Source organism: Dermacentor andersoni, chromosome 1 (assembly GCF_023375885.2).
Source record: "Dermacentor andersoni chromosome 1, qqDerAnde1_hic_scaffold, whole genome shotgun sequence".
NCBI classification, from domain to species: Eukaryota; Metazoa; Arthropoda; class Arachnida; order Ixodida; family Ixodidae; genus Dermacentor; species Dermacentor andersoni.
In genome coordinates, this window is record NC_092814.1 from 165,808,033 (window position 1) to 165,827,289 (window position 19,257).

The 19,257-nt window shown below is 47.3% G+C and overlaps 1 protein-coding gene across 14 annotated transcripts in view; it reads right to left on the bottom strand.

Moving 5' to 3' along the window:
• Positions 1-19,257, bottom strand: part of LOC126547062 (uncharacterized) — a 273,332-nt gene that overhangs the window by 138,596 nt on the left and 115,479 nt on the right. For all 14 annotated transcript variants that reach the window (XM_050194897.1, XM_050194899.3, XM_055062716.1 and 11 more), the window contains 2 exons: positions 17,555-17,712; positions 9,933-10,050 (listed from right to left, as the gene is read on the bottom strand). In XM_050194897.1, the coding sequence (XP_050050854.1) occupies positions 9,933-10,050; positions 17,555-17,712 (276 nt within the window). The remainder of the gene's footprint in view (positions 1-9,932; positions 10,051-17,554; positions 17,713-19,257) is intronic.

Genomic DNA, 19,257 nt, shown 5'->3' on the forward strand with positions numbered 1-19,257 from the left:
GTGATGCCTCGATCACTTCTGCAGCCAGGTGTCTGTGCCAGCTCAAGGAGCTGCTAGGAATGGCCGTACGGGGTGGCAACGTGCCAGCTTTCAGCCCGCTGCACGTGTTCCAAGCCCACCAGACAGGGAGCCCTTCCGAGAACTGCGGATGACCGGCAGCCATGTGGCGCGTGGTCAGCTCAGGAATGTGGTACTCTGCCGCGCTACCCGAGACGGAGCACAGTTCTACGAAGCCCTCGGTCGTCGACTCCGGAGCCTTTGTGTGTATGGGCTCGAACTTGTGTGCATTAGTGTGTGTGAGCCATACTGCGGGGCGGCGGCAAGTTTACAATGATTGGACGAACATTCCCGACCATTCGTGCTCCGTCCACGCCGAACGATGACGTCGAACTATGACGTCAAGCGGAGAGCTTATAAGCAGCGTTTGCCGGCTGCTAGAGTGTGCTCGTGTCGTGCTCGTTGTCGGGACCTGAGTGCTCTTTGTCAGGCTAGAAATGCACTAGTGAGCTGTGTGCTTGTAAGCTGTTTGCTGTATGTTAGTCTTGCGGGCTCCATATGGGAGTCGCGCTAGACTGCCAATGTATCTTGCTTAAACTGTTAATATGTAAATAAATCCTGTTCACAGAGTTCCTGTCTACGACCTTCATCTCCTTCAAATGGTGGCAGCGGCGAGATAGACCGACGACTCCTACATCTGGTTGACAGCGGTAGGATCGTCCGACGAATCTTACAACTGGTGGCAGCGGTGGGATAGTCCGACGACTCCAATAACTGAATGGCAGCGGTGAGATCCGACTACGGCTCCTAGATCGGCCTACGACTCGGGAGACAGCAACGGCAGCTGACGGACGTTGGCACATGGTGACCGACCGGCATCCTGATCAAGTTGGAGGCGACTTGAGATTGACCACCTCTTGCAACTGACTGGATACGGCGGGAAAGGACTGGTGATATGGTGCTGCTTCAGTGGGTAAGTGTTTGGTTTTGGCTGTAAGATTTACCAGGCTTCAATTTTTCTGTGTTTTTGAATTTGATTCGCTGGGATATGTTACTTGTATTCTGATTTGCATGGGTATCGCAGCAAGTATTTTGTGACAGCAGAGCCAAAGCTTAAAGTAGCGACCATGGTCCTAATGTGTTTCACTAGAGCTGACCTGTTGTGGTTGTGTGAGGAGATCGAGGTAAACGTAGATGAGGACTTGAGGGAGTCAGAGATTCGTAAAACCATTCTAGAAAGTAACAATGATTTGAAATTCATAGAACAAATGGGCAAACGAATTCTAAGCAAAAAGCGGGAACAGGAATCAATTAAGCAAGAATGCCAAGAGCGCGAGCGAAAACGCCAAGAGCGTGAGCAAAAACGGCAGGAGGTTGAAAAAGAAATTGCAGCAGTAAAGAAACAGATACAGGATTTGCAGCAGCTAAACGCAGGAAGTCAACAGCGGCTTGAGAAATCTGTAGGGTGGACGCAGCAAAAGTGTGAGGAAGTAGATTGCAGATTTTCGTCGAAAGCCGAGAGAAGTAGTAGTACCTGTGAGAGTAGCAGCACGTTCATAGGTGAACTCGAAGTGCTAGCAGCTAACGAAGCCTTAGTGGCAACAGAGGCCGTTAAAGGCCAGAGTGAGAGCGACGAGGTGCTGTGCCAACAGAGAACTGTAGAGACAGCTAGGCCAGCTGCGAACAAATCGGCACAGTTACCGCGCGTGTGCGTCGCATCTCATGGTAGCGAGGTCGTTAGCGAGGTACAGAATGCTACGGACTTGACAGACGCGAGCACCCATGTCGAGTCAGATCTGCGTGCAGAAGTGAAGTGCGAACTGGACGATGCAGTTGAGAATAGTTCTCGGGGTGGCGAGCTCCGTAGCTCACAAGAGAACAACTGCATTGTTCAGGGATCGGTGCGGCTCTCCGCCAGTCTAGATAGCCTAGATAGGGATGATTCAGTTGTTAATCATTCGGACTGTGCGCGTGAGACAGCGATCGATATTGACGGGCTGTGTGCAGATGCACAGCGTGAGCTGGGCAATGCAGTAGAGGGCAGTTCGCAAGAGTGCGAGTTGCATAACTCGAGTAAAGCCTGCTGCATTGTGCCAGAGTCGGTTGAGCTGTCCGCCAGTCGAGGCAAAGTGAGAGTAGATTTTAATGTAAATCACTCAGACTGTGCGGGTAAGAGACCGATCCGGGCTGACGAGATGTGTAACGGCCAGCACGAGGCGCGAGATGACGGTATGAAAGAGAGTTCGAGGAGAAAGCGCCGCAGAAAGAAGCGCCGAAAGGATCGGAATGCGGTGGCTAATATAGCGAAGCCAAAGACGGCAACAGGCACGAAAAGGCAGGGCGCGAAGAAAAGACAGGTGCTGTCGTCACGGACGATGTTGACGCATCAAACTCGTTCGAGCCACCGGTCAAAGGGGGACCGAGAAGCATGTTCTGCACGGACGCGGACAAAGGGCACGGGGCAGTTAAATTCCTCGTCATTCCGTCGTTCTCTTCGAAGCTCAGCGTGCAGTACAAAGAAGCGCAAGGTGGCAAGACGAGACCAGGTGGGGAGTAGCGACGCGGTCAGTCGAGGTCATGTTGAAAGCGGGGCGCCAGGACGCAAATTGGCACGGGACTGTTACGTCTTGGGGAAGCTGATAGTGAGTCAGCCCTTTTGTTGTTCCTTGGCAGCCAGAATAGCTTTCAAACCGCGGCCACCTCGGGTACGGCTGAAAGTATGAGTCAGTCGGAAGTAATCGGGAACGGGAGGCCAAGAGCTTCCGTAGCAGTGTTGTTTTGTTTTATTTTTGAACATTTGCAGATTTTCGCGATTTGAGACTAGGATTTCTTTCAATAAGTAAGGTATGAGCTCTGTTTATGTTTTGTTTGAGAAGCTCGAGATTTGAAAGACCCGTTTAAAGTAAACCTGTAGTCTCGCAAGGTGTTCATTAATAAGTATATAGGCTTTCTTTTTTTGTGTGGGCGTGAGTAACCTGAAGGTCAAGGTTATCGTTGAGAGGCCTATCGTAACACGCGTGTGTGTTATTTAAACTTCTTTCTTTTTAAGTGTTTTTGAATTTTCTAAGGTTAAGCGCGTAGATTTTCAGTAAGTGCGGGATTTGCACTGAGAAGAGCTCTTAGGTCCATTAACGCGTGTCCTGTGCGGACGGAAGGAAGCAGAACGTTGATGACTGGGTTGCTCGTGTGTGTCGAAGGCAGCCATATTCTGACTTCTCTAGTACGCGTGCGAAGAGCTAGTTAGTAAAAGACACATTTGTTCAAAGGTTCCTCTGTGTTGCGTAAGTTACGCAAGTGTGGTTGTTGGTTTAAGGAATGTGTCCTGTGTGGATTAAAGGAACAAATGTGAGTCAGCGTGATGAAAACTTTGTATGATGCAAGCACGTGTTCGGAATAGGGACCTCAAACTTAGCGCGTCTGTGATAACGTACCTGTGGAGTTGGCCAGACGGTTCAGTGGCAGCAGTACATGAGATAAGTACGCCACTGTGATAGGGTAGGGACAGGCTGTTCGCGAAGTTAGGCTGCTGAAGTTATGTTTGAGTATTGGTGTTTGAAAGGCTTCGGTTTAATTCTGCGTAAACCTTTACTCTTGTGCAGCGCGACGGTCGGGTTTGGTCGAACTCAGGAGGAACGTGAACGCTCGCTTTGGCGGCACGAAATTTTGGGGCAAAATTTGGGATTCCCAGTTGAGTGACTTGCATGGAAATTGTGATAGGAGGCCTGGTGGGTTAGCAGCTAATTCCGGGCGTTTGAACGCTGAGCGGTATTGTGTTGCCGGGTCGACTCTTCTGTGCCAGTTGTTGTAAGATGGTTGAAGGCATTCCAAGTACGCAGGGGTTGCAGAGAGCAAAGCCGTCATCTTGCTCGCCAGCCATTCTCTTCCTGCCCAGCGGTTGCCAGCACTGGCCAGGCGAGATTTTCCGGGCCATGGAGGAGCTGTTAGGAATGGCCGTACGGGGTGGCAACGTGCCAGCTTTCAGCCCGCTGCACGTGTTCTAAGCCCACCAGACAGGGAGCCCTTCCGAGAACTGCGGATGACCGGCAGCCATGTGGCGCGCGGTCAGCTCAGGAATGTGGTACTCCGCCGCGCCACCCGAGACGGAGCACAGTTCTACGAAGCCCTCGGTCGTCGACTCCGGAGCCTTTGTGTGTATGGGCTCGAACTTGTGTGCATTAGTGTGTGTGAGCCATACTGCGGGGCGGCGGCAAGTTTACAATGATTGCACGAACATTCCCGACCATTCGTGCTCCGTCCACGCCGAACGATGACGTCGAACTATGACGTCAAGCGGAGAGCTTATAAGCAGCGTTTGTCGGCTGCTAGAGTGTGCTCGTGCCGTGCTCGTTGTCGGGAGCCGAGTGCTCTTTGTCAGGCTAGAAATGCACTAGTGAGCTGTGTGCTCGTAAGCTGTTTGCTGTATGTTAGTCTTGCGGGCTCCATATGGGAGTCGCGCTAGACTGCCAATGTATCTTGCTTAAACTGTTAATATGTAAATAAATCCTGTTCACCGAGTTCCTGTCTACGACCTTCATCTCCTTCAAATGGTGGCAGCGGCGAGATAGTCCGACGACTCCTACATCTGGTTGACAGCGGTAGGATCGTCCGACGAATCTTACAGGGCCTAGTGAACAGAGCTCATGATGAGGTTCTCTTTATGAAGGGGTGGTATGATAGATATTGTTACGAGCTATCGTGACGATATGACAATAGAGTGAAGGCGCAATATGCTTGGTTGCAGGTCCGATGTGCTGATGTGTGAAATGCCTAGCCACAGATACAAGGAGCCGACGTGCAATGTGCTTAGTCGCGCAGTTCGAGGTGCCGACGCGCGAAGTGCCTAGACGCGGGCTCGAGGAGTTGAGCCTCGTTGCGCTTATTTCAGCAGTCCGAGGTGCCGACGTGTGAAATGCCTAGTCGCAAGATCGAGGAGTCGACCCTTGATGCGCTTATTTGCGCAGTCCGAGGTGCCGACGCGCGAAATACCTAGACGCGGGCTCGAGGAGTGGACACTCGATGCGCTTATTTGCGCAGTCCGAGGTGCCGACGTACGAAATTCCTAGCCGCGGGCTCGAGGAGCTGCCGTGTGAAATGCCTAGACGCGGGCTCAAGGAGTCGACTATGTACTTAGTCGCACAGTCGGAGGCGTCGATGCACAAAATGCTTAGGGTGAGGGTTCGAGAAGTCTGCGCGCGATCTGCATGATCACCGAGTCGGAGACTCCCTATGTGCGAAAGCCGCGTGTCAGAGGATTGCGTGCGAGATGTGCTTGGTCACGAACTCCGAAACACCGAGTGCTGAAGGGCTTAGCCACATGTCCGAGGATTCCGTGCGTGAATCTCGCGAATTTCGTGTTGCCGATGCTTGGTATGCATAGCCGCGAGTCTGAAACGTCCATAAGCATAGGGATCGGCCAAGCTACTGCGCTTTCTGCGTAGCGCCCGTTTTCACACGTCGAGATTACAGCGGGTGGAGACGTCCAGACTCGCGAGGTGCAAAGAGCCGAGCAGACGACGCGAGCACCGGACCAATGGCGAACCGCGCTGGAGTTACGTGGCGGGCGCGACCAATCGCAGACTGCGGCATGACCTTCAGTCATTCACTTTTTGTGTGCTTGTTTCTGTATGGAGGAGGTAGCTGAAGCGGCAAATTTGAAGACTGAGAAATGCGTTTTCCAACGAGACCAAGATGGCGGCGCTCGGTTGCGCCGTTCCGGAGATATTGCGGCTTGAAAAACGCTGTTCTTTCTTTATTTCCGCAAGATTGTTCGCCACCTAGGCTGATAAAACGAATTTTTTAGAGCACTTCTAAGTGGTTTACAGTGATGATATTTGGGTATCGGATAGAAAAAGGGTTATAGAAACTGAAAATGTGATTTTCAAAAAATCGACTTTTTGGCAATTTTTCGTGATGCGAAAGCCGCGTCCCCCTTAAAGGTCTAAGCACTCAGCATCGGCTCAACCCACAGCATCCCCTTTACCCCGGACACAGCTAAGCTACACACGGTTAGATGCGGGAGGGTCCTCGTATGCTCAGGTACCTGGTATCGCAACACCCCAAACGCCTGCTGACGCAGATGCCCCTGCGGGGGTAAAATAGAATTGAGGAGTTTTTTTTTCGAAATGAGCCAAATCCACAAACCGAAACTGGGTCAGATAAAACGGTAATGACAAGAAAAACTAGGCAACTTTCTCATAGAAAAACCGTTGCAACGAAATGGGTCAAATAACGCCAGGCGAACGTGTTCGCAGATCGTATTTCGTATCGAAATTGAGCCAGATCCAGCTGTTGCACGGATCAAAATGAGCCAAATCCATTTGCCCAACAGGAGAGCACTTTTGGCATGACGTCATTTAGCCATCGCTGCCTCCTTGTCAGTTCCCGCCAAGGAGTTGGTTCCCGCCTGACAGCTCAGAGTGTTTCGTTCGTGTTTTCGCGAGTTCTTCGCTTTTCTGATATCGTTGTTCATGGATTCGGATGGCAATGAAGAGATCGGCGAAAGATCTATCCCTAGACGTCGACGGCGAAGTGAAAAAAAGCCGCATCACCACCGTAAAAGCAAGAATGCGCCGTTGCCAAAATGTAAACACGCGAAAAAGACTCTCAGGTGTGCGCTTGTGACAGAAGCATCCACTAAACGTTTCAAGGAGAAGTTTTACGAACTGTGTAGCGTGGAACAAAAGGCGTTCGTTTTGATGTACTGCACGCCAACAGCCGTAAAACGTAGGAGAGGAAAAGAAGCGGAACCTCGTCGGAGCCTTGCTGTTGTTTACAAGGTACGGATAGAAAATGGCCAAGAGATTCGTGTTTGTCGCGATATGTTTTGCGCAGTGCTTGATATTAGTCACAGCACAGTTACTCGCTATATAAAGCACAAGCATGAAAAAGGTGAAGTGAAAGCCGACAGTCGTGGAGGTGACCAGAAGATCAAGCGCTACGGTCGAAAGCGATCAGCTGTTGTGGGTTTCATTAAGCGACTTCGGGCAAGAGAGTCGCACTACAACCGGAAGAAGACAAAAAAGTTATACCTTCCAAGTGAGCTGAAGAGCATCCGAAACCTGTGGCAGATTTATAACCAACAAGCACCCGAAGATGTGAGGGTGAAGTATGGCTTCTTTCACCACATTTTTCGAGCGACGTTCAATCTTTCGTTCAGAACACCGAGGACAGACGTTTGCTCTGTGTGCCTGAAAAATGCGTATGAGATGAAAACTTGTGGAGATGTTTCACAGAAGCAGCGTGTCATAACAGAGCAACGTGTACACAAGTTGAAGTATAAGGCTTTTTATTCCCTGCTGCGTGAGAAGAGGGAAGACTTGAAAACATTCTCATTTGATTGCCAACAAAATCAAGTGCTCCCCAAAGTTCCGGACCAGGAAGCCTACTACAGCCACCAGCTCTATCAGTACCACCTCTGCGTGGTGGAAAACCAGGCAGATGGATCAATGCCCAAAGAGGCCATCCATTCCTACACATGGAGCGAAGATGAAAGCTCCAAAGGAAGCAACCAAGTAGCCAGTGCGGTACATAATACACTTCGAAGCGCTAACTTCGAAGGAATTAGAGAGGTGCGGTTAGTAGCCGATGGCTGTGCTGGACAAAACAAGAACAGTACTGTGCTTTGCATGCTTCTTTGGTGGCTCCAGAATGAGGCTCCAGCAGGTGTCTCAGTAGTTTCCCTTGTGTTTCCTGTCACAGGACACAGTTTTTTACCCCCAGACAGGGTATTTGGCAGAATTGAAAAAGATGTTAGACGACACGAAGAAATTCTGAATCCACAAAGCTACCAAAGGATTTCTTCAAATCACGGCACTGTGTTAGAGCTTGGAAAACATTGGCATGCGTACGACTGGAAGGCCTACTGCACGGCGGTGATGAAGTCGACATCCAGCTTGCCGTTCAAGATAACCGAAACGAAGGTCTTCTACATTCAAAGAAATGCAGCTAGTAGGAGTCCTCAAATTAGAGCAGAGCCTCACTATAAAGTTTCTGTGTCAAATTTCGTGTCAGTGCTAAAAAGGGGAAGGTCCCTTGCACAAGCACCCATAAGATGTGCACTGTACGCACACCACGTCAACGAAATGAAAGTCAGAGATGTGACCAGCCTTCTTGTGAAGCATTTCGGAAATTCCTGGCAAGACAATGAAGAGCTTGCGTACTTCGTTAGTGTCTTCAGGCGCGCCCAAGGAAATGATCCTGCGGAAGAATTAGAAGAGAGCTGCTTATGCTGCCAAGAAGACGCACCTGCTCTTCAAGTATAGTTCTATTGTTCTTGAAGCACAGCAAAGCCCTGCTGCCAATGTTATTATAGCTTTTCTGTCATTATTACATGATGCCATTCTGGAAAGCCAATTTTAATAAAGTTTTCATAACAATACCGCCTAAAATCCAGTGTTTCAATTCAATACGAGCCAAATCCAGAGTTCTCACCCTAATATTGGGCATATCTGCCGCATAATTTTTCATTACTTGTGGTCGTAAACTTGCCCTAGCCGACATGTAAAGCATATCATATAATAGCTTTGCTAGCGTTGCATTTAGGTCCGGTAAAAAATTTTTGCTTTTTTCTCAACTTTTGTTTACGTGGATTTGACCCATTTCGAAAAAAAACTCCTCAATTATATGTACATGGAAACTTTCGATTAACAGTGTCAATTAACCTTGGTTCACACCCTTGTAATTGGGCAATCTTTTGCAGGAGGGGCCCTGACGTTTCTCCCGGTAAAGCACTTCACCCTTTGTGCCATGTTGCCCAAAGTCTTGTCAGAGAGAGTAACCAGTGCCTGTAGGAAGCATTGCTATTTGCCCTCACAAATGAGGAAATGAGACACATTACTACTGCCAAACTTCCCAGTGCATCAGATTTTTGGTGCTTCTTCTCAGATCAGAACCACGGCCACTCCATAAAAACACACAAGGTGCATGTTTTCATTGAGTGGCCATGTCACAAACTTAGTATGGCACTTTTGTCTTGCTGGTCGTGCATTGCCTTGGCAATGGGGCAGCGTTGCTTGCAATCTATTTTCTTCCAGTGGCAGCGAGCAATCGTGCTAGCCCCAAATTTGCTAGCTGAGCCAGATGCCACGCCGGGTCAACTCCCAGCACACAGGTGCAGGGAGTCGAATCCTTTTTTTGCTCCTCTCATTTGAGTCACCATCAATGATGCGTCGAAGCGGTGACAGTGTATTAATCATGACCTTGGGCAAGACAATCAGCACTTTTGTGCAGGTGCACTCAGTCCACGCGATGCGCCCCCACGAAGTATGTCAGCTCATGGCGTTTCAGCAAGATGGCAGCTTGATAACGATGCTCACTTCATGCTTGTGCTACTGCATAAATGTCATGTCACTTGTGAGCATGTGCTAAAGGCACGACAGTTGTGTTCTTTTGTAGTTCAGTTTCAGTTGGTGAAATGTATTTGCCCTGAATTCATTAGGCTGCAGGGATGACCAGCATTATCTTTTTGGAACTCTGGAACAGGTTATGAACTTCTCAGATGTCTGGCTTCAAATCTTGCATTAAGATCAATCGTCTTGACTCAGTGCCAAGCACACTGTCTTGCCACATTGCCAGTAACAATGTTGCCCATAGACGCCACCAAGTACAGCACCGAGGAATGTGACAGTGATTGATCAAGAATATTACTGGTGCCTTTTCAAAAAGCTTCCATGTGGTCTATGTGCAGCCAGCAGGCTTCTATTTGCGAATTTGCCTATCTTGAACTTTTTTTTGACAGCGTCGAGTTAACGAAGTTTTACTGCACAGGATCAAAGGTAAACGAAGACTTGAGGCACATGGCCCAGGAGACACCCTACCAGTGGTTCATGGTGGTCAACAAACCAGAAAAGGTTGGGCAAACTCCCCCCCCCCCCCCCTTCACCTTTCGTACCATAAAATCCCAGACAGCATAACCACCATCACAGGACAGTGCTTACCCTGTGGTCAAACTCCTGCCGATTGCTCCAGCGCACTTCAAAGTTCTCGTAGCGTCCTCCACGCCAGTATTCTCTTGCCTCTCGTTCCGAGTGCTCCAGAGGATCTGGCTCATCGAAGCTGGATAAAATGAAAAAAGTAACATTCAAGAAGTTGGTTCCTGATATTTTTTACCAATTTTCTAACACCTTTATTGTGCACTCTATGAAAAAGTGCTTTTGTTTGCTTGATTAAAAAATTAGTAAACAGGTAGTTTAGCATCCAATCAACAGTCAACTTCCCCCATGCAAACTCTTTTTGCCAAAAGCGATTACGCAACAGCTCTTGTCCACAATGTCACACTTCCTACTTGCAGTATTGACACAGCCGGCCGGAACATGAACAAGGGAATTCCCGCATAAACCTGCCTCAGAAATGTGCCACACAGCTCGGAAAAAAGAGGGAAAAAAGCGGCTGGGCTTATGTATTCGCGTAGCACGGACCTATGGCTCCAACATCAAAGCAAGCAGTTGACTTGCTTGTGTATGCCAGTGGACGCAATGGGAGAGCCTTTGCTTCGAGCAAGGTATGTCATCTGTTCACACTATCACCTACGAACATTTAATTTGCCATTACACTCGAGTTAATTCCAAAATTTTATCAATCACTAAATGCTCTATAAAAATTACTGTAGTAGAACACTCTCTGTATGGCACATTGCAAGTTCCAGTCCAATGAAAATTTCCAACAGGACCTGGTTAGGCACCCTTCAAAGGAACCAACTACAATCGAACTAGTTGGAAGTGAAGATCCATGGCTCCACGATTCAGGAAAACACCAATGTCATCAGTGTTCATGTCGTTTCAGCCTCCTGCTTGCCTGCAATGACTGACAGCTTAAGTGATAACCTACTCACTGTGGTGACTTTGCGGCTATGGTGTAACGCTGCTAAGCACAAAGTTGCAAGATAATTTCAATTGTGTTCTTGGCATGTAAAACCCTAGAATGAAATTCAATTACCGTATTTACTAGCATAATCGCACTTTTTTTGTAAAAAAAATCGACGCAAATTCAGGGGTACGATCATTACGCGGGTTAAATTTCCCGCAAAAAGAAACATTTTCTTTTTTCATCCCGCATTTGCTGCGGGATGACAATGGGTCAACAAGCAGGCAGCTGCCGCTGTCAGTGCGGGACACCAAAACAAAAATGGCGGCCGGCGGAGCAAGCCGAACGCGATTATTTTTCTTCTCGTGAGTACATTACGTGCATTGAAACAGTTTCTTCCGTATCAGTAACGAATAATATCGTTAATATCGGCAAGTTTGCGACAATAAAGTAGCCATGTCTAATTTGAGGGGACAGAAACAGAAATGGGCGCGCTTAGCCGCCAGTGACGTAAAAACACATGGCGGGCATGCTGCTGAAGCTGTGGCAAATGCCTTCACGCCTATCCTAATATGGCATGTTTCCGCTAAAGGTGGGCGAATATCTTAGCTGTGTTACAAGCATCGGCATATGAATAGGGTACACTTCCAACGTATCAGTGTAAACGTGGCCACTATCGTTGCCGCTCGCAATTTGTTGCGTGCCAATGAGTGCAGACGAGAAGAATCGAAAGGCGCCTTTTATGTTGTTGTTGTTGGCCAAAACCATTATGAAACCTACAAATAATAAAGGTGAGGCAAGTTTGGTTGTAGCTTTTTTTTTTCATGGAAGTGCCAAAAGTGATGAAAGGAATAAATGGGGTATCTGTTTAAGAATGTTGGGTGCGTGCAGACCGCTTGGTATGTCTTGAAGAGTCGTTCGTGTAGCATTTAACAGATGGTAAGCGCGATCATCATTAGCTAGACTTGGCACACGACACGTCGCTGCGACAAGTTCAGGGTGCGATCATTACACAGGAAAGAAAAGAAATCGAATTTTGACGACAAAATTCAGGCGTGCGATCATTACGCGAGTGCGATCATTATGAGAGTAAATACGGTAGGTGATAACTCGGGGTGAAATTTATGACTGCTTTTCAAGGGCCCCTCACCAGGTCTGACCATTATGAGCTGACAAGCAAAGTGCATACAATGCGCGCTAACGACTGTGTCTGCTAAGTATTACATCGCTACGCGCTGCGGAAGGAGCTCAAATTTCAAACCGAATGCCGTTTGCCCATCTCCTCACGAACACAGCGCTCCAAGCCACGTGCAAATGCGCCATGTACATGTGTCCGTGCAGTGACGTCGCTCATAGTGACCCGTGACTTCGAGAATTATTCAAGGCAACATCTGTCATTTGTGTAATCTGCTGCTTCAATAGATGAACAAAAGTTTAGAGAAATAAAAAAACAGGAAAACCGACAGCTGCGTGTTTTTGTTTTACTTCGCATCGCAGCAAGAGAGATGCACTTCAGTTTCATCAGCTTGTTCCCATGTCGTGCAGTCACAAAGTTTGCCACAAAATCCAACCCACTGGTTGAACTGAGTTTATTTGCAGATGACTGCCTACTGCCCTGCCATGTTAAAAATGCCTGTGATCATGTTTTCCCAAGCAAATCCTTGCAGATCCTTAAAGGGGCCCCGAACCACTTTTTATCAAAGTGGAGGAATGCATTTGAAGGTAAAATTGGCTATTTCAGAAATACTTTGCCACAAAAAGTACTTCAATGCGTCCAACAGAAGCAGAGTTATTGGCAATCCAACACACACTTTGTGGCGCTTCCGCTCCTTCATTGCCTTGCGCTGCGAAGGCTACAGTGGAGCAGGGCGCGCTCACAACGCCCCACCTACTGAATATCAACGTGGCATGCAATTCAAATTTGATTTTGGCTGTTAACGTAGACGACACCACTTCCGATTTTGGCACCTGATGCGCCAAACAAGCTAAATGCAGTTGTCCTCAGGAAGCCGCAGTGTGCTCAGCCAGTGGACTCATTGCAGCACCCCATGGCCGCTGCGATATCCATACTACGTAGCAGACTGCAGCTACGTGCAACTGTAGTGCTTATGCGCAGCGTTTGCTTTGTGCTCGACATAGCTTGAGTGCGTGCTTGTGCTCATGTGCTCGTCTGACCGTGCTAACTTCACCGGCTTGACCAATAGATAGTAGCCACATCTAACTTATGCATTTTGAAGCGCTATTATCAATAAGTCTGCCTAGGTGTTTAACCAGGAATGGCCAGGACTGAGCGTGCTGGCAAGCGTGCATGTAGTCTGGCCTTAAGTTCCGTGGGATTCGAGGCCAGTTGGGCACTTATTAAAACTAGTTGAAAGTAGTGAGACCCAATAACTATGATATTGATAAGCAGGGTGGCGAAAGCTTGATTGCTCCACGGGCAGCCATGGCCAAGTGTGAGCAGATGATAGTTGGCTTCTTCTGGAAGTATGTTAATTATCGAAATTTGAAAGCACATTATCGCTTACTTCAGCATGTTTATTAAACTTCGTCAATAAATAACAGCAGGAAGAAGCACACTGATCCAAACACCCTTCTTGATTGAAATCAGCTGTTGGCCAATAGCAGCTACCATATGGGAATCCGCTATATTACGAAATAAAGTGTCCAGAAATGAGTGAGGAGCAGGCTTCTGGTGAAGAGAGCATCAGAGAGAAAGGTGACATCGCGCTACACTTGCGATCTTCCCACACCATGTACTCTATCCATGGACTAGGTCTTTTCACCAAGCTTGAGGGGTGGTTCAGGACCCCTTTAATGATTGGTGTAATATATGGGATATGAAAGCACACCTTAAAGGTGTACTAACAAAAAATTTCGATTTGTTTTTTTTTTTGCTTTAATAAGTAGCTAATGACCCAGTAATACCAGCACGAAACCTCATTTACTTCCGAGCATGACAGGTAATTATTTGGAGTCTTGTCTGTAGCGACCAGTCCGAGTTTCGGTTTCAGAGAGCAGCGAGATGGGCCAGAGAAGGAATGTAAACACAGCTGCGCACGTGATCGCAAAAATTTCTGACGTATACTCTGACGTGTACACCAGCACAGACAAGCTTTGTGTTGCTAGTTGGTCTGCTACACCTGTATGCACTTTGTGATGTCTTTGCCACCATCGTCGTCCTCGTTTTTGTTGTCCAGCGGTGACGATTTCCCGCAGGTGGGAGTCACTGCCATATTAGATGTGGCCAATCGCTTTCGATTCTGCCCACTAGAAAGCAGCGACTCCGATTGATATTGCAGCTGGCAACAGCAAGGACGAACCTCAAGACCCTCACATCGGCCACGTTCAATGGTAAGACACGACAAATCAGCATCGAACGTCGTGGTCTGCACGGTATTTAAGACGACAAAAATTGCCACTTAATTCTGCAGTTGCAGTGACACGGAGTGTCCCACAAGCAACAAATGAGATGAAGAGCACATGCAAGCAGCATGGCAGCCAACAAAATCTTGTGACGTAGTGTCTTCTCGGTTGTTTACCATCCTTCCTTGATGTCGATGTTGCGAGGTGCTGCGTTTTGTGCTGCGGCTGTGGGCACGTACTTTAAAATTGATTTTAAATATGTTCCAACAATTTCGGGACCGACCCATAGGCCATCGATTATAAATTTTAGACGGTCTTGCACGCGCTGCCACGTTCAAATTTACGCGCGCTTGGACAAGTAGCCCCATCTAGGAGGTCGTTGGGAACTAGACTCTCGGTTTCTGAGTAGTTTCTTTTGTTTTCCAGCAGGCGGCGATACGTGAGAGAGCATTTTCTAGAGTGCAGCTGCGGCAGATGCAGTGGAATATGGCGTCGCGCTCGCGTCCGGTCGTTCAAAGAGACCGCCGTCAATCGCGCGATTCCGCTGCTTCGACAACGGATTTCTTTAATGAATCGAGCAGCGAAGAGTCTGAAGACGATTTCGGCAGCTCCGATTTCATTTTAGACTCTGATTCGGGCGATGACGAACTGCGGACTTCATCTAGTAGCCGAAGGTGAGCATAGTTCCACATTCAGTTCTCTCTGGAGTAAGTAAACGGGGTCGCTACATGTTTTCATTATTTTATCTTTACTTGGTAGGGTCTCAACGAGCTACAGTAATGATCTGCTGCCGCCAGCGCAGAGGCGGACCGAGTCTTCACCGAGACTGGAACCCGGCATGTACTAGGACGCTGATGTGGGCACGGCGCTCAGAAGCGGATAAAAAAATTCATGACTGCTCTGGACTTCTTTCTTCTGTTTTTCTCGATGAACATGATGGAAACCATTTGCGAAAACACAAACAAATATGCTTGGACTCACATTTTAGAGAAACCAACGCATGCTTGTTCCGACGGATCTTGAGAAGAAGTCACCCCAAGTGAAATGGTGAAGTTCATCGGACTCGTAATTTACATGGGCATTGTGAAGGTTCCTCGGCTGAAGTTGTATTGCAATGTAGAAAATCTGTAAAGTGGTCTGCTCCCACCACGGACCATGCGGTGACGCCGCTTTATAGTTCGCCTTGCAATGTTGCATGCTGCAGACTTGGACGATGACCGACAAAATTTAAGAGGAAAACTCTGATACATGTGATGGCTCCTGGAGCACATGAATGAAGAGTCCGTGAATCTTTTCTAGCCACATAGCAATCTTTCCGTGGATGAGCACATGGTCAAATCGAAAGGGTGGTTAGGCATCCGACAGTACATCAAAGATAAAGTAACAAAATGGGGCTACAAGCTGTGGGTCCTAGGTGACCCTGGCACCGGATATACTGCACAGTTTAGTGTGTGTACCGGGAAGCGTGAGCAGCCAGGGCCCCATGGGTTGGCTTTCGATGTAGTTTACTAGCTGTGTCACAAATATCTTGATCAGTGCTACAGGATCCTTATGGACAATTTTTACACTTCAACGTGCCTGTTTAGTCATCTCAACCAAAAAGCATTGGCTTGCGGAACCACACGCAAGGATCGCCGAGGATTTCCTGCCAAATTGAAGGATGCACGATGGGGAAAGAAAGCTCGACGCGGCAACATTCGATGGTTGTGCGATCAGAATATTCTGTACCTTCATGCTTTCAGTGGAAAGACCGGCGTGTTGTCAACATGATGAGCAGGGTTCATACTGCAAATGACACAGTCACCGCAAAAAGAAGGAAAAGAAGGCTAAATTCCTGGACTCATATCTGTAACAAAGCCTCCGCTGATCCATGATTATAATGGTGGCATGCTAGGCATAGATAAATCAGATCAAATGATTGGCTATTATAATGTTCTAATGAGAAGCGTGCGGTGGTGGAAGACTTTTCTTCCACTGCGTCGATATTGCATATGTGAACAGTTTCCCACTCTTCCAAGCTCACTGCACATTGCACCCAGAGATTCCTGAGCTGGCACGCACTGCCGGGTTTGGCCACTTAGCTTTTAGAGAAGAGCTCATTCAACAGCTTCTGAATCTGGACGGTGCCAAGCAGGCTCACACGCCTCCACCACCTGTCGCAAAACACGCACTCCACAAGCCGGGAAAAGCGGCAAAACGCAGAAACTGCAAGGTGTGCTATGAGCAGAAGAAAATCAAGCTCAAAACGAATGTCTTTTGCAGCACATGCTAAGTTCACTTGTGCTTTACGACTGCCCAGAACTGTTTCTTCGAGTGGCACGAGAAGGGTGGGAACTGAGTGCTGACCACTGGTGCCAGAGTTCAAAAAAAAAAAAAAAATATTGACAGTTGTAGATCGGCGTGCTAAATTTTCACAAACAAGAAACGAGGCAATGTTGCAAATTTTGTATATGTTGGATATTTTTATTGTGTTTTTTTCACTTGTATGTCCATGCGTTTTCGAACTGTTTTATGTTGTTCTCTCAGCAAATCTTGAATTTGAGATTTTTTTTCTAAATATTATATATCACTTTTTTGTGTCAGTGCTGCTCCTTTAATAAATCAGTCTACGACTGTGTCAAACAAGAACTCATCCTTGATTTTTTCCATATCCACCGTACACAAAGATAAAACACTTGGGTGTTAAGCTTAGTTGGAACTGCCACATTTGAAACAATTATGGATAAACTCAGCAATAGCTCAGCTTGCTGAAAACAAAATTGAAGAATGGCAAACTTAAGCATGCATACAAGGCTGTAGCGTGAGCAATACACTTAACTTTGTTTAATATGACGCTGGCGGAACCGATGAAATCGTCAAATTAAAAAAGTGGCAGAAAATTCAACACACTACTGATTTATTTGGCGGTATATGTCTAATACACCCCCAAATTGAATGTGCACCCACTTTTTATGGATTCAATGCAAAAAACTAGCATTGAAATAATATTAAAGCCCCTAAACAAAGCAGAAATTGAATGTGCACCTAATTTTTTAGCAGGAAATATTTGGTTGGGCCTTTATGACTACCAGACTAACAGCCCAAGAGGGCTCCCAGCAGTGAAAATAAATTCATCAATTTGCAAATGAACAAATTGTTATGGTGCGTTTGGGCAGGACTGTGCGTGCAAGGGAGAGACAAAGAAGAAGTGGCAGACTGTCTCTCTCGAGCTGTGAGCTTCGCACCTGCCTGTGCGATTACCACTAACTTTTCCCTATAGAAATTGTTGTACACTGTGCATCAGGTTTCCTATTCATAACAATACTGTTATCTGACTTAAGCCAGCAACACATAAGCCCGCTAACTTAGATGACTAATGGCTATGAGTAAATAGTGACACACACTAGGCACTCACCCGTAGAAATCATCCCTGCGGCCATCGCCTCTCCGCCCACCTCTGGGAAGGTGGTGAGGAGGGGGTGGTGGCATTGGAGGTCGCACATAAGGAGGACTCAAGCCCCGAGAAGATGGAGGCGCACCACTTCCCCCGTAGAAGTCATTTTCTTTGTCAACCTACACATGCAGAAGTCTACAATTTACCATGTGTTACACAACAGCAAAGGAAACACAAAAACACAAAGGAGGTGACCTCCAACATTTTGTCACTTATAAAAGTGTGAACTGCTTAGTGATGCAGAACAACACAACCTTTTCACTTTCAATTGCCGTATTTTCTTCTATAAGGGCCACACCTCCACTTAACAAACATACACCTTATCCCACTGCTGCCCAGCGATATCTCCGTGCAATACCAACATGGAGATAGTGGAGGCATATTTGTCTCCTCTTAGGTTGAGCCCGCAGCTGGGTCTGTTGGCAGGAAGCTCTTCGTCACATTCAGATCGACATAAAATGAATCGCCTGGTGCTCCATGGCTTACCCCATTGCATTTTCCGTCTGCTCCACTCTTCCCATTCATCATCATCATCATCATCATCATCATCATCATCATCAGCCTGATTACGCCCACTGCAGGGCAAAGGCCTCTCCCATACTTCTCCAACTACCCCGGTCATGTACTAATTGTGGCCATGTTGACCCTCCAAACTTCCTTATCTCATCTGCCCACCTAACTTTCTGTCGCCCCCTGCTACGCTTCCCTTCCCTCGGAATCCAGTCCGTAACCCTTAATGACCATCGGTTATCTTCCCTCCTCATTACATGTCCTGCCCATGCCCATTTCTTTTTCTTGATTTCAACTAAGATGTCATTAACGCGCGTTTGTTCCCTCACCCAATCTGCTCTTTTCTTATCCCTTAACGTTACACCTATCATTTTTCTTTCCATAGCTCGTTGCGTCGTCCTCAATTTAAGTAGAACCCTTTTCGTAAGCCTCCAGGTTTCTGCCCCGTACGTGAGTACTGGTAAGACACAGCTGTTATACACTTTTCTCTTGAGGGATAATGGCAACCTGCTGTTCATGATCTGCGAATGCCTGCCAAACGCACCCCAGCCCATTCTTATTCTTCTGATTATTTCACTCTCATGATCTGGATCAGCAGTCACTACCTGTCCTAAGTAGATGTATTCTCTTACCACTTCCAGTGCCTCGCTACCTATCGTAAACTGCTGTTCCCTTCCGAGACTGTTAAACATTACTTTAGTTTTCTGCAGATTCATTTTTAGTCCCACCCTTCTGCTCTGCCTCTCCAGATCAGTGAGCATGCATTGCAGTTGGTCCCCTGAGTTACTAAGCAAGGCAATATCATCAGCGAAGCGCAAGTTACTAAGGTATTCTCCATTTACTCTTATCCCCAATTCTTCCCAATCCAGGTCTCTGAATACCTCCTGTAAACACGTTGTGAATAGCATTGGAGAGATCGTATCTCCCTGCCTGACGCCTTTCTTTATTGGGATTTTGTTGCTTTCTTTATGGAGGAGTACAGTGGCTGTGGAGCCGCTATAGATATCTTTCAGTATTTTTACATACGGCTCGTCTACACCCTGATTCCGCAATGCCTCCATGACTGCTGAGGTTTCGACTGAATCAAACGCTTTCTCGTAATCAATGAAAGCTATATATAATGGTTGGTTATATTCCGCACATTTCTCTATCAC